This window comes from Akanthomyces muscarius, chromosome 2 (assembly GCF_028009165.1).
Source record: "Akanthomyces muscarius strain Ve6 chromosome 2, whole genome shotgun sequence".
Classification (NCBI taxonomy): Eukaryota; Fungi; Ascomycota; class Sordariomycetes; order Hypocreales; family Cordycipitaceae; genus Akanthomyces; species Akanthomyces muscarius.
This window is the reverse complement of record NC_079242.1, coordinates 647029-661470: the sequence shown is the minus strand read 5'-3', so window position 1 is coordinate 661470 and position 14442 is coordinate 647029. Positions and strand designations below refer to the sequence as shown.

At 57.7% G+C, this 14442-nt stretch overlaps 6 protein-coding genes across 8 annotated transcripts; 4 read left to right on the top strand and 2 right to left on the bottom strand.

Moving 5' to 3' along the window:
- Nucleotides 1–2471: 2471 nt before the first annotated feature.
- On the top strand, nucleotides 2472–3095 carry LMH87_003318 (uncharacterized protein; the record flags this gene model as incomplete). The annotated part of the gene is made up of 1 exon (XM_056204620.1): nucleotides 2472–3095. The coding sequence occupies one exon, from the start codon at nucleotides 2472–2474 to the stop codon at nucleotides 3093–3095; it is 624 nt and encodes a 207-aa protein (XP_056048106.1).
- An 803-nt stretch (nucleotides 3096–3898) lies between these two features.
- LMH87_003317 (uncharacterized protein) lies at nucleotides 3899–5587 on the top strand (the record flags this gene model as incomplete). Its single annotated transcript, XM_056204607.1, has 2 exons — nucleotides 3899–4798; nucleotides 4937–5587. 2 exons carry the CDS (start codon nucleotides 3899–3901, stop codon nucleotides 5585–5587), a joined length of 1551 nt encoding a protein of 516 aa, XP_056048105.1.
- Nucleotides 5588–5790: 203 nt separating this feature from the next.
- LMH87_003316 (uncharacterized protein) lies at nucleotides 5791–6731 on the bottom strand (the record flags this gene model as incomplete). Its single annotated transcript, XM_056204596.1, has 2 exons — nucleotides 5791–6369; nucleotides 6432–6731. 2 exons carry the CDS (start codon nucleotides 6729–6731, stop codon nucleotides 5791–5793), a joined length of 879 nt encoding a protein of 292 aa, XP_056048104.1.
- An 813-nt stretch (nucleotides 6732–7544) lies between these two features.
- LMH87_003315 (uncharacterized protein) lies at nucleotides 7545–9662 on the top strand (the record flags this gene model as incomplete). Of its 3 annotated transcripts, none has more annotated exons than XM_056204583.1 (1): nucleotides 7545–9662. In XM_056204583.1, the coding sequence occupies one exon, from the start codon at nucleotides 7545–7547 to the stop codon at nucleotides 9660–9662; it is 2118 nt and encodes a 705-aa protein (XP_056048103.1). The 3 variants fall into 3 exon arrangements, with proteins under 3 accessions (XP_056048103.1, XP_056048102.1, XP_056048101.1); XM_056204585.1 differs by having other exon boundaries at nucleotides 7956–9662; XM_056204584.1 differs by having other exon boundaries at nucleotides 9225–9662.
- Nucleotides 9663–10235: 573 nt separating this feature from the next.
- On the top strand, nucleotides 10236–10909 carry LMH87_003314 (uncharacterized protein; the record flags this gene model as incomplete). Its single annotated transcript, XM_056204571.1, has 2 exons — nucleotides 10236–10391; nucleotides 10478–10909. The coding sequence occupies 2 exons, from the start codon at nucleotides 10236–10238 to the stop codon at nucleotides 10907–10909; spliced, it is 588 nt and encodes a 195-aa protein (XP_056048100.1).
- Nucleotides 10910–11268: 359 nt separating this feature from the next.
- LMH87_003313 (uncharacterized protein) lies at nucleotides 11269–12258 on the bottom strand (the record flags this gene model as incomplete). Its single annotated transcript, XM_056204561.1, has 1 exon — nucleotides 11269–12258. One exon carries the CDS (start codon nucleotides 12256–12258, stop codon nucleotides 11269–11271), a length of 990 nt encoding a protein of 329 aa, XP_056048099.1.
- Between the last annotated feature and the right edge of the window lie 2184 nt (nucleotides 12259–14442).

Sequence of the window (14442 nt, the reverse complement as noted above, 5' to 3'; positions counted from 1 at the left end):
AACGGAGCCAGGTCGAAAAAGGCAAACAAATTAGGCTTGGGCCTCCACAAACGAATACGAAGAGCACAATCATGAGATTTGTCTATATCTGTTGTACCTCTTGCGCCCTCCCCGCCGGCAATGAAGCATAACAAGAGCTGGAAGAAAGTGAAAAGACAAACGAAACCAAACAAGTAATTAAAAGCAATCAAAACAAAGTACAGATTAAAATATCCCCTTGATGAGAGCGGAGCACTTCTTTGTCGCCCACTTGGTAAAGCCGTTTCAGCTAGCGCCCGCCCGTCTGTGGCGCGTCGGACCTGTCGGGTTGGGGCCTGTCTTCATCTCCAGTTACACGAGGTGAGGCGTACTTCAGTCCCCAGTCTCCGTACTCCTTCACCCAACACTCGCCAAGCCTCATCTCTCCGTCCGCCTCGCCCTGTTCCCCTTTTTCTTTCTTCTCTATTTGAAACATCCTTATTCGTTCGTTATCTTTCCGTCCGGCACTCGTCATTTTTTGCATCAGCCATTGCTCTTCAGCCCACATCGTTCACTCCCATTCTTCTCGTCGTCTCTCGTCATCAAACAAACAACGCTAGTAACAACGAAACGCACACCCGCCCCCGACCGAACCACGAATCCACGACCTCGTTTCTCTTTCATATCTAGGCTCTAATGTCACTACGAGACAGTATCTGGTGATGAATCCTGCGGTCGGCTCCCACGCCGCAGGGTCGCCAGACGACGCCGCCACTGTCGCTTTGCAGGGTGCCTCGCTGGCATTTCGGAAGCGGCCCACGCCGCAGTCCTCGAACAGCCGGCACAACACGACAGCGGCATCAGACAAAAGTAGCCGCAGCCACAGTCCGCCGCTGCATAACCAGCAGTACAGCCTCGAACACTACCGTGGGAATGGCGCCCTCCTTGCTGCGACGTCATCGGTGGAGAGAGCAAAGAGTCCCGGCGCTGCCGCGGGCCTCACGTCTTTGCGGTCCTCACACCCTCAACAACGTCCGGCCCAAACCACCGTCGCGGCGCATGCCTCCTTGGCAGATATAGAATCGAACGCGATGCTCCCCGCGGGTCTTGTGGCAGCGCGCTTGCAACAGCTTGGCGTGGCACCGACGACTGCAAGCACCATGACCACGACCCCGAAAACGGCCGCCGCTCGAGCTTCGTCTACGTCGCCATCGTCACATCTGGCTCTTGGGCTCTCGCCACAGACTCCTGCTAGCGTAGCCGCCACCCTGGCCAAACTGGATGCCAAGAGCCCCAGCCTCATTGCGGCAACGCTGGCGGCCAGTCGTAACGGCAGTCCAACGCCGTCGACTTCTCGCAAACCGCGGCGGATGCAAAGTGTAAATGCGCTGCAAGAGCTTGACGCTGTTGATTCGCAACCCATACCTCCGACAAACTCGCTGATTTTCATGTTCGAAGCGGACAATGCTGGTGGTAACGAGGCTCCGTCTCCACGGCAAATACCAAGATCTTCACCAGAGCAGTCTGTTGTACGAAAGAGCAAGCGCGCAACACCGATTGCCATCAAGCAAACTACCGTGGCTTCTACACCCCCCGTTTCGAAATCAGGGTCTAAGCAACGAGCTACCAAAAGTCAACAACACGATCGGCCCCCGACACCTCCACAAACCGTCGACAACAAACCCACAGCAGCTGCAACTCGACGGCCGCCAACCCCGCCAGCTGCCGTGGATGCCACACTGGCTTCAGCTCCTACGACGCCAACTGCTGCGTCGAAAGCAATTGTTCACGCAGCCGCAAGCAAACCTCGCGTGACACCGCCGAGAATGAGAGAGACTGCCAAGGCCGACGGCCCGTCGTATACAGCCACACAACCCAAAATCATTCCTCAATCTAAATCAACAGCTTCCTCGCAGAGGTTGGATGTCAGTGGTGAATTAGCTCCTCGAAATCGTGCTGGACAAGCTTCCTCGTCAGGGCTGCGAAAGGAATCGAAAGATGGTCATGCTCCTAATTTATCACCGCCCAATAATGCAGTGCCCGCAACATCAAGACACAAGTCTCCTACGCCACATGTTATCAGCAGATCAACGACAGAAGTACTGTCACCAAAACCCACGCGGGTCACCAGGGCCGGTTCCCTACGATCCAGGACGCCACCACCGGCCATCGTGCTCCGCCCTATTCAGTCACCACCTTCAGCAGATCCCAAGAAACGTGCATCGGGCGAGAAACGGCCGCCGACACCACCGAAGCCGCGAAATAGTCAGAGACTGGCACCTGCAAGGTCTGGTAGTGGTAGGCCACGCGGTAATTCGGATACGCCTCTCGAGAGAGTCACACCCAACAGCATGTGGGGTTTGCCCATTGTATCAAGCACTACTTCAAGTGCCCCGAAACCCAGTAAGCCGCAACCGCCGCCGCCAAACCGACGCGAATCGATTGTCAGCGCACCGCCATCCCCTACGCATGAGCCTCCGAGAAGACGTCTTAAGCAATCGTCTTCCAACCCAATGCAGCTCAATTCCATGACCAATGCCATCATGGCGAGCTCATTGGCATCGTCGCGGTTGACTCCTCACAACACTGGCTCTTCCCTGCCCCCACCCTTACCAAAGCGTCAGCGATCACCACATTTGCTTCAAACGCTACGTCAACCCCAGAGTGAGCCTGAGGATGACCACGACCGACAACGGAAGAACCGTCGCCACAGACTGCGCGGGGCCAAGCACACGCACCACGAGGGTTCTCGTAGACGTTGGAGGGACCAAGTAACCGAGAGGGAGCGCAAGAGATACGAGGCGCTGTGGGCTTCGAACCGCGGTTTGCTGCTAACTCATGCGAGCCCTTCGGCCAGTGTCGGTAGTGGTCTCGGAACGGAGCTGTCAGAGTGCGTCGCCAATGTTGTCGTGCGCGACATCTGGAAGCGCTCCCGCCTACCGAGCGAGGAACTAGCAGAGGTGTGGGAGCTGGTGGACCGCGAGCACAAAGGCTATCTCACACGACAGGAGTTTGTGGTGGGCATGTTTCTGATAGACCAGCGGCTACGAGGACGGAAGTTGCCGCCCAGGGTGTCGGACAGCATATGGGGAAGTGTGAATGGCGTGACGGTATTGAAGCCGCGACCGAAGCACTGAACATCGGATGGCAAGCATGGCGGCAGGCATGGATGGCACGGCATTGCGAATGGTGGATGCAAGAGAGTCTATGAGCGATGGAGTGATTTGATACCCTGTATATACATAGAAAGGCCAGTGCAAACTATTTCATGCCATATGACGTCCTAGTGCTTGTGCTGAGCGGAATATGGTGATGTCGGGTGCTACAAGTGAAGACATCTGGGCACGCACAATCTAACGATAAAGGATAAGAATATCTCCAAGGCTAGAGCGCAGTTCTTCTTGTATTCTTTCTTCTATTATTCTCCCCATGCTCCTTTGTGTTCTTCGTTGCATTGCATTCTTCCTCGCGGTCTGTCTATTATTGCTTTTTATGAGTTGGTCCTTGCGGGATACAAGACCATTTCCTTCCCAACTCCGCCGGAAGCCGCTTATTTCCCCGAGAATAGTCAACAAGCTATCTCCCCGAGGCACGCACCAGACCGTTTTAGAACACCCCCTCACTGAATGCGACGATAAATCGGTGTTTTGGTCCGTGACCGTAAGCACAGCGAAGCGGGCAATGTGGAGCACAGTTCAGGCTCGCCCCGACCTACCAAGCCAAACAAGTTCCGTCAAAAACTCGGCTGTCGTCGATTGCGCCACCTCGTCGATTTAGCCAGGACAGGATCGTCGCTAAAACCGAGGCCGAAATCAAAAGATCCGGAAGCGGGGTTCGATAGTGTCCGTGGCAAAAAAAAAGAGAGAGAAGAAGAAATCCGGAGCGCGTGCGGGAACGACGACTCTGAACCCGCATCTTACATGCAAACACAAATGCGGCCATGTACATGACACGGCCGCCACCGGTGCGATCCCACCAGCACTCGCAGCTCCTGCAGACGGAGCAATTCTTCCAAAACGGATCGCTGGCGTGGCGCTACGACAGCGACGACGGCGACGGCGACGACGGCAATGGCTACGACTCGGATTCCGCCCCGGCCTACATGGACGTCGGCCACTTTCGCTGGTTCTGGCCGTGGGGCGTGCGCCGCAGCTCGACCTTTGACACGATGCCCGCCGGCAAGCAGCGCCTCCCCGTCGCCGCGCTCCTCACCCCGTCGTCCATCTCGAAGCAGTCGGGCTCCCTGCTGCTGACGCGGCTACCGGCGGAGCTGCGCCGCAAGATCTGGACGCTGGTGCTGCGGACGCAGTGCAGCGCGCGGTGGGCGTACAGCCGCCGGTCACCCGCGTGGCGGCCGGACCGCACGGGCGCGCCGTTCATAGACGCGGCGCTGCTGCAGACGTGCCGCGCTGTGCACGCCGAGACTTGGGACCTGCCGATGCGGCTGACGCAGGCGGTGCTGGCCGACGGCACGCCGCAGGACAAGCCTGGCGAGTGGGCGCCCGTGGTGCTCACCGCGGGGGTGCTGGTGCCGCACGCGTGGCAGGTGCTGCTGCTGCGGCGCGCCGAGGTCACGATGCAGCACTTTCGCCTCGAGGCGGGGTTTCTGGACATGTGGGTGGCGGCGCTGGGCAAGCTCAAGGCCGCCGCCGCGGCGTGCGTTGCGGATCTTCTCAGCAAGGAGACGAGGACGGTGAATGCGGATGTGGTGCGGGTGCTGAGGGAGCGGCAGCCGCTGGAGGAGATTGTGGTCCGGATGAACCGGATGGACTGGTGGACGTGGACGAGCGTGCCGCCGGCGCCGTGGCCGGAGAGCCTGCCGGGACCGTGTGTGGCGGACGTGAGGGATGCAGGCCGACGGAGAAGGAGGAAGAGGAGGAGGCTGGAGGAGGAGGAGAGGGAGGCGGAGGCGCAGAGGGAAAGGCGGATGAGGAAAGATGATGTTGAGGATGGAGGGTATGCTTCCTCGGGGCTGAAGACGGACGAAGAGGCTACGGAGGAAGAAGACAACGATGCGGAAAGCCCTGATGAGGGGATGATGGAGGATGCAACGGTCTTGGACGAGACGAGTCACGGCCAAGTCCCTGACGCGAATCACGACGCATCACTAGACACCTTCTCCGACGAAGACGACGTCGACGGTGGCGACGAGCAAGGCGGCTACTTTTCCGACCACACCGCCAGCGACGCCTCTTCGCCCGTCTACATCTTTGACGCCGCCACGCTGCCGCAGTCCCTCTGCCTCGTGCCCTTCAAGACCGACTCTTGGGACCGCGGCGGCGCCTACGGCGTGCTGTCCCCGCACCTGCGCGTCACGCTCATGCTCGAGACGTTTGGGCCCAAGAGCCTGCAGCTGGACGCCGCGCTGGCCGAGGTCAAGGAGTGGCGGCTGCCGATGCCGCTGGTGCACGGCGGCGAGGGCCGCGACGTCCGCGCGGGCGCGGCGGTGGAGGACGGCGAGGCAGGGCGGGTGCTGGCGTGGGATGGGCGGCCCGTGGAGGAGTACCACTGGCTGAGGGACATGAGCGACGAGGTGGAGGAGGCGGCATTTTTGAGAATGGGGGAGCTCAGGGCGACGGCGGAAGGGGTGGTGGTCAAGATGATGACGTTGGTGCCGAGGAGCATATGAGGGACACATGGGTTTCATAGGCCGGGGATCTCTTTTGTACATGGCCGGTAATTTTGGGACGGTATTATACCCCAGATTGAGAAGTGAGAATATATCATCATCATGCTGCTTTGCAGCTCCTTCACCATGGGCGGAATCCTCACGCCGTCATATACCTTTTGCGTGCTACATAGTCTATATGTCTATAAAGGCCACTGGCCACTTTACGCCTCCTTTTCGCCACGGACAAGCAGCGCAACCGTCGTCGCGGGCTGCACCTTGAACGGCACCATCCCCAGCGCCCCCAGCAGCGCCTGCATCGCGAGCGAGTGAAACGTCCACGCCACCACCTCGCTGCCATCCTGCTCAAACACATCCCCCAGCGCCTCGAGGATTCTCGTCTGGTTCTCCGCCTCTGTCTCCTCGCGCGGCTGCCTCCCCAGGATGTCTTCCTCCGCAAAGCCGTCCTCGATTATGTATGCGGGCCAGTGCTCCGCGATCCACGCCCGCGGACGGCGTTTGTCGCACGTGTGTATCGTCCAGCGCTCGCGGAGGTTCTCCTTGACCATGGGACGATACGGCTGATTGTGGGCGTCCATGACGGGTTTGAGGCAGTGCTGCGAGGTCTGCAGGCAGCGCGCGAGGGGGCTCGTGTAGAGCGTCTGCGGGACGGGCAGGCCGTCGGCGGTGATGGACGCGAGCCACTGCTCGGAGAGAGCGGTGGCTTGGGCGATGCCGAGAGGGGTGAGGGAGGCGTCGAACCAGGTGGTGTTGTCATCGCCGTCGAGCAGCGAAAAGTGACTCTAGAAAAACAGCGGCCATGTGAGCGAGGGATGTGTTAGTTGTGAGCGTCGGCTTTCCTTACGTCCCAGGCCTCGTCACCGACCTCTTGGTTCTTGAGGTTGTGGAAGCCCTGGCCGTGCCGGGTCAGGAGCATGATCTTGTACGAGACATGCTCGGGGGAATCGCGGTTGAGGGCGTGGACGTGCGAGGTGAAGCGCGCCCAGGGTCGAGTGTCGGTAGTGGTGCCGGCGTCGGACGGATAATCGCGCGGCGTGAGGGCAAAGAGCGGCCGGGTGGTGAGCTTGCCGCCGGGAAGCTGGGCCGCGAGCGCGACGCAGTCATCAAAGTAGCCCTCGGGGACACTGAAATTCCACTTGCCCATTTCTATTTTATTTCCGTTGGACGCTTGAGAGGGATGTGAGAGTTGTGAGGAGTTGGCGTTGGATGGTGTATGAGTGAGTATTGGTTCGTCGTGGCTGGCCCACGTCCGCTAAATGGGCGCTATAAATGGTCCAGACAAAGGAAAAGAAGAAATGAACCAGTGTGTCGTGCTACCTTGCTTGCGCGGAGCTTTTTTTTTCTTTTTCGGAAGAATACATGAACACATGATGTGAATTCAAGATTACCGTGCTAGCATCGTGATACATGAGCATGGAGCCCAGTCGGTGAGGGACCGCGGGGCAGATCGAGGCTTGAAACAAGAGACGCGGTAAGAGGATATCAAAAACAAAAACAATAAAATACACTTCTTGTATAGACCCCAAGACCAAAATTCTATTTTCTTAGACTCTAGACATTAAAGCCAGGCTATCTCTTTTAGAGGGTAAATCGCCCATTATTCAGAAAGCATGACGGCTTCACTTACGCCTCACTTTTTTCTCGCAGGCCTACACTATAACTAATCCTCACCCACAGCCGCAAATAGTATGTGACTTGTAATATCCGTCCCGATTTTCCGTCTTTTCATACATATGAATCATTCAATCTCTGAAGGATCGGTCACGTGGGACTCGCTGCAGGCTGCACGACGATCATCGATTATTCCCACACGATCGCCAATGCCCCTCTCGGCCGGCCGTAAGCTTCACCAGCGGACGCATAACAAATCGGATCTGAGCGATAGCCACCCAACACTAAATATTCTGCGCAGAGAAAAAAAAATTTCGACATATGCTTCTTGGCCCAAGAACCGGCCATGTCCAGTCGCGAGGCGAGCCCATCGGCGCGGTTTCAATTCTTTGCAAATCCGCCGTGGCTAGGGTTCCCACACGACGGCTACGATGTCGTGCCATTGGCTCAGTATATTGATATTCGCCCACAAGACACCTTCCCAAACTGGGAAGAAGAAGAAGAGATGGCGCCGAGGAAGCTGGCGGCGAGCATACAGAGCCTGCTCACATTCGGTCTGCTGGAGGCGGTCACAGAGCAGCATGTCCCTGAGAGCAAGCTCATTCTCGCAGAGGAGTCGGGCAGGCTGGTCATGAGCAGGGATGGTCTGTTGGACGTTCTCCTAGACTGGGTTTGGCGTGTCCGGATGAGTCGAGAAGAGGATCTCACCCCTTGGTTCGATCGGGTCATCGCCAATCTGTCCCATGCCCATTCATCGATGGTCATTTACATGAGATCGACCTTTCAGATATTCAGTCCATTGGGAGACGATGCACCAGCCATGGCGTGCTTCATTGCCTCGGTCGGCGAGGCGCTTGCCACGGCAAGAATGTGCTTTCGGGAGCCGTCACAGGGCTGGTCCGGCTTCTCGTGGACAGTATGGATACCGCCGTGGAGAAGTAGTCTAGAAGAGCAGATGATTACCGAAGGGTGGTGCCCCTCTGTCGTCGAGTATCTCATCAGCAGTGCCACCGTTTCCTCGCTGGAATATGTCCGCAAATGCGGTCCAGTCAAGGATGGCAAGTGTCACGACACCTGCTCGTCGCTAGTATGTGCGACGGACATCGTCGATGAAAACACATACAGCCAAAAGCATGCCTCATCGTGCAATTCGTCGGGGGATCCGCCCTGCGTATACACGACACCGCCGCTCGGAGATGTACTGCAGCTACTGATTGAGAGAGAAGTCCCTGTTGTGACTTTTGCGGATGGACTCGACGCAGATCCCTCCTGCATACAGGTCCACAAGGCATCCGATGTCCCCTACGTTGCCATTTCACACGTTTGGGCCGACGGACTAGGCAGCACAACAGAGACTGGTCTTCCGACGTGCCAGCTGCGCCGACTCGCCTCTCTCGTGTCTACCGTACAGCCCGGCGCCGCAATCTGGATCGACAGCTTGTGCGTTCCCAAGACGGACCGCGAGCGAAAAACGGCCATTGAGCTCATGGCCCGCACCTACAGCCAAGCAGCGGCCGTCTTGGTACTCGACGACGGCCTGCAGCGGTGCCCCGCCGCGGCGCCGCCCGGCGTCAAGGTCCTGCGCGTCCTGACGTCGGGCTGGATGCGCCGTCTCTGGACGCTCCAGGAAGCGACGCTGAGCAGGGCGCTCTACCTAGCCTTTGCTGACGCGACGCTGGTGCCGCTCGCGGAACTGATCCCGCCCGGCTCGATCATCTTGACGCGCTCGCACCACGCCGACCTGGCCAAGGAGCTGTTTCGGCTCACAAAGCTCTCTGCGTTTCAGGAATACTCGATTGGTGACGTCGCGCGCTCGCTGCAGTGGAGGACCACGAACCGATCCTCAGACGAGACGCTGGCCATTGCGAGTCTCCTGGGAGCCGACGTGTCCGCCCTGACAGGCTTAGCTCAGCAAGATCGGATGATGCGGCTGCTGCAAAATATTGGGAGGTTTCCGAGAAATATTCTGCTTCTAGACGGTGGCAAGCTGGAGTGTCCGGGGTTTCGCTGGGCGCCGCGGTCATTTATGACTGCTCACGGCGGCCGAAGCAGCGGTCCACAGCTCAGCACGCAGACACTCGATGCGCAAGTGACGAGCTCGGGGCTCGAAGCCAGGTGCTATGTTCTCTTGTTCCGCATGAAGACGTTTGAGCGGCGCCAGGCTTGGACGCTGAAAGACCGCAAGTCGGGCCGCGACTATCTCATGGTCGGCCCGCTGTCTGGACCCTCAAGCTACACGTGCGACATGGTTTTGCTTCCAGAGACCTTGCGAGGGGGTAATACGGCGCATTGCGTCGCCGGTCTTCTAGATATGGAAGCTGCAAAGAAACAGACACGCTCATCGTTTACCGTCCACTGTGAGTACAGAATGAGACTGCTCATGACGGATGTCCTTGGAAAGGAGGAGGCGGGCGAAGTCGTCGTCGGTGACGTGTCTGGGTGGGCAACTGTGTGCGTGAGCTAGTTGGTTTAAGTGAGAGTGGTAGAGTGCGCGACGGTGTCTCAGACGAGGCTTGGTTGTGATTCATTCTGGGAGTCAAGGTTGGCAAGGTCGCGGAGATGTCCGTGTGTCTTTTGAGCCGCTGTCTCGGATCTGGTCGTTGGGCGGCTCGAGGGCGAAAAAGGCTAATTAATACACACATTCCATCGACGCTAACATGAACACCAAACCGACTTTGTGCAAAGAGGAAGCGGCAAGGTCAAACCCAACAGCGTATTATTAAGGGTGTATAATCAAGGCGACAAGCACGCTAGTTGCTTAGCAATACCGCCAGCCGGCGTGGCTCGACCCCGAATTTTGCCCCAAAGCTGCATAGAAAAGGCTCCGCTCGCCAATCTAAGTCACATTCTTTCCAGCTCTCTGCATTTCGAGATCTCGGGCATGTCGTCGGCTCCTCGCCTCCGCGGACTCATCTCAGCAGCAGCAACCACGACAAGTCGCCACTTGTGCCCTTTAAATACGGTCGAATCCGCTGTCGGTGCCAGTCGCAAATCAATTACAAGACACACTACATTTTTATACGCACAGCGAGCAAACATGGCATCGACTACAACCGACCAACCGGCGGCGGCGCCAGCAGCGGCGGAGGCTGCAAACCCTGTCGCAAAGACGGAGGAGCCCAAACCGGCGCCGAAGCTGTCGGAGCATGATTTTAGAATATTCAATCAAATAGCCGTCCGCATGGACTATTTTGTGCGTATTTATTCATCCATCCCTCTGTTCCTCCAGCCGTCTCAACTCGAGAGCAGTCTCACTAACACAAGGCACCCCAAAAAAAGCATGAAAACTTTCGACGCACCTGGAACCTCCTCTGGAGCTACGCCACGACCGGCAAGCGCCAGAACGGGTTGACGCTCAAGCAGCTGGTGCGCGCGGGCCTCGACTTTGGCGAGCACCTGACGGCGCACCACGGCATCGAGGAGCAGCACATGTTCCCGGTGCTGTCGAAGCGCATGCCCGAGTTCGACGCGCGCCGGGGCGAGCTGGTGCAGCAGCACAAGACGATCCACAAGGGCCTCGACGGGCTGCAGGCGTACCTCGAGGGCGTGCAACGCGGCGACGAGGCGCTCGAGGCGGGCGCGCTGCGGGCGAGGATGGAGTCGTGGGGCGCGGTGCTCTGGGAGCATCTCGACAAGGAGGTCGAGACGCTGGGCGCGCCCAACATGGCGCGGTACTGGACAAAGGAGGAGATGATGCGGATGCGCTGGTGAGGGGGCAGGTTGCGCCAACCGCGGAGGGCGCATTGCTAAAAGATGGCGAGTATTTTGTGTGGTTTCAATTTGGGTTGCGTGTGGATAGAATACATATGACAGGCGTTGGGGATCATGAGCCTTTTTTCACGGCTAGCTAAATACAATAAGAAAATAAAAGATGGATCGTTGAAAGTTTCCTGTAAAACCAAACGATAGTTTTGTAATGTCATGGACTCGACATCGACTCATGCCCGCATGCTGCATCTGCAGCTGCACGTCGCCACACCTCCATCTCTCTCTCTCTCTCTCTCTCTCTCTCTCTCTCTCTCTCTCTCTCTCTCTCTCTCTCTCTATATATATGCATCCGGCCCCTCCATCTACGCCGTGCTGCGCCAGAGATCCCGCATGCCGCCCGTCGCCGGATACAGCGCAAACAGCGCGACCATGAAGTCGGGGAGCAGGCCGCCGGGCGTGCCCCAGTGCATCGTGAGCGGCGCCCAGGCGGCGTTTCTGTAAAAGGCCTTGCGCCAGCCATCCTGCCACGTCCTCTGCTCGGCCGTCTTGGCGACGCCGCCCGACGCCGACAGCCTGCGCGCGCGCTCCGTCAGGTGCTTGACGACCTCCATGGCGACGTACGCGCCCCAGAAGCGCACGCTCAGGAGCGCCAGGCGGCCCTGGTTGAGCGGCTTGATGGGCAGGATCTTCTTGCTGCCGAGGTACGCGGCGTTTTCGCACGCCTGGAAGACGACGAGGCAGAGGACCTGCGCCCAGGCCACCAGCGCCGCAAACACCCTCTCGGCGGAGTCGTCGCTCAAGGCGTCGCTCTTCTCCGCAGGGCTCTTTGAAGCAAATGTCTTGGCGGCGAGGCCCTTGACGGCCGAGTAGAGGCCCAGCAGCCCCCAGAGACGGCCCATGGTGCGCATCTCGGAGATCATGCCCGAGTAGGCCTGCAGGCGGCGCGCGAGGCCGAGGGCGAGCGCAATCGAGGGCGGGGCGGCGGCGCCGTCGAGGATGACGGTGGTGGCGGGCGGCAGCGAGAAAAAGGCCGAGACGAGCTGGCGCGCCGAGGAGCGGAGGGCGGCGCGGCCGGCCGCGTCGAGGACGTTGCCAGCGAGGCGCGTCGAGTAGCACGCAAACATGAGGACCGTGTCGGCGCCGGCGCGCGTCTGCATGCAGCGCTGGAGATGGGCGATGAAGCCGTCGGCGCGGGCGAGCGCCGAGAGGTTGGCGGCATGTTTGCGAGCTGGTGGTGGTGGTGGTGGCGGTGTCGGTCGAGGAGCGGGAGCGGTGTCGGCGCCGGCGGCTTTTTCGCTGGGTTCGGTGGAGGGGAGGACGGCGACGGACGCGCTGGGTGCTGGTTCGGACATGGCTGCTGGGCGTTTGCGTGTGTGTGTGTGTGTGTGTGCGGTTTGAAGGTGAGGAAGAAGAAGAAGAAGAAGAAGAAGGGGGGCGTGGAAGGAAAGCCGGTCGGTTCGAGGAGAGAGCGTGTGGTGGATTGGAGGGGGGCGCAAAAGCGGCGGCGTTATTCGGCGAAGAAACAGAGGCGACCAAGACTGTGAGTGCGCGCTGTGGTAAATTGCACTCCTTTTGATTTTGGTAAAGAAAGATGCAGTCTTCAAGGAGAGGATGTTGGAAGCGAGGCAGTACCCAGTATGAGGAAATTGGAAGCGAGAGATGCGACCCCTGGAAATGGTCATCGGCTGCGCAGGTGAGCGACAAGGACAGACGGCCGAGCGAGCCTCGGCAGAAGCTGCTTAACTAGTTGAGTGAGCTTTCAGCGAGCTTCTAGTTAGTGAGCCTTGTTGGCTGTCAGCTGGGCTCATCGGCGTCTCCCCCACACGCCTGGCTCGGATTCTACGGACGCCGCCGATCAACGGCCGCAGGGGCAAGGCGTGCTTTTTTTCTTGATGGAATGGTGACTTTTTGAAATACGTCAATGTCTCATCTTGTGAGCTCTCCTTGGTCCATGTCTACCTTTTTTGATTCAGCTGCGGTTTGGGTACAAGTGTCGGCGCCCGACTGCCTGGCCTAAGCCTGCCGGGCTTTATTCTCCGATGCATGCTAAAATGTCCAACGGCTTTCGTCGAGGAGCGGCGCTACCCGGTGGGCGAACAAGGCGTCACTGCTCGTCCTTTGTAGCTACTCGCAACGTCGAATTTACTGTTGAAAAAAAGAGACTGAGTACCATAATTACGCAAATTGTAGCAAAGACCTTCTTCATTCATATTTGACATCGACTGTTCTCTGTGCTAGTCACGCCATGCTCGACGCGGTTATGGTGATTCCACGAACCCCGATGCCGCGGCCAGGCTTATTTATTCATTTTGCAGGTCCCAAACCATAAGTCCAACAGTGCTGCGTGCAAGGGTACAATCAGCAGTAAAAAAGGCAAATGGCCCTCGGCTAAAACTATTAATTACGTATTAATCAATTTCAGAGGCCCAGTGTAGTCTCTTTTATTCAGCAAGGCATGTAGTCATTGGTCGCGCCGGCTAAAGGGGTAGGCGTCGGTGCACTCAATAAGTCCTAAAGGCCGTGGCCATGAGATTGAGTCTCGTGTAAGGTGCTGGAGAGTCAGTCTGCGAAACGGCTAAGTATTGCTGAACTTGACATGGCGCACTCATTGAAAGTTATGCAGAATCTATGCAACTTAAACTATACAACTACTATACACAACTAAAAAGACAAAAGTACCAAATACCTGGTCGAGGCCTCAGTATGTGTAAAGCAACAAACCAGCCCATCACGCCAAAAGCAACATCTACTGAGTGCACTTATCTGCTCCCCTGCACTATTTCCGGGTCCCATCATTGCGACCTAATGCGATTCAGTACTGCTCAGTACCACCAAGACCCTTGACGTCCGCACGCCAAGTATACGGACATGGGGAAGTTCATTGCCCAGACCTGGGGCTCTCCCTGTTAGTCAGACTGTGGCTCCGGGGGTCCATTATCGTCGCGCGCCGGCCGTCGCAAACCAAGTGGATTGGTGTCACTTGAATTGCGCCCCAGACCATGCAAACAAAAGAGTCAACTCGTATTTTTGTGGTAATCACTGGTTACCTGTGTGGTTCCAAGCTTTGGAGGGAATGCTCTGGTTGACATGGGCACAAAAAAGCCTTGACGCTGAGCTGTAACGTGGTGGGCGGCTCTCACCATTTGACTCGACCACAGCACAAGGGGAAACTTGTAGTTGTGTCGATGGAGTACATCACTACCGCGGGTGCATCAATCGACTGTCACAAACCGTTCCAATAAAAAAAAAATTCTCGCCAAAATCTCATCCAGCTCCCCAATCCGAAATGGTCCTAGATACTCATCCGTCGCATCTGACCCACGGTTACGACGCCGAACCCGCGGTTCCTTGCCAATTGCCGGTTTCTTGGCCGTAAAGGACCCCACTGCTTTCTGGAAAACCCAATATATCACCCGAAATCCAGTAGAGAGCATAGGGTCATTCAAGGAGAACATCGTATTCTACTCAATTGCCGTAAATAATCCCCATCTCGGTACTCCATCCATGACAGGGCTCCGGCTCTCGTCTTGTCGGGT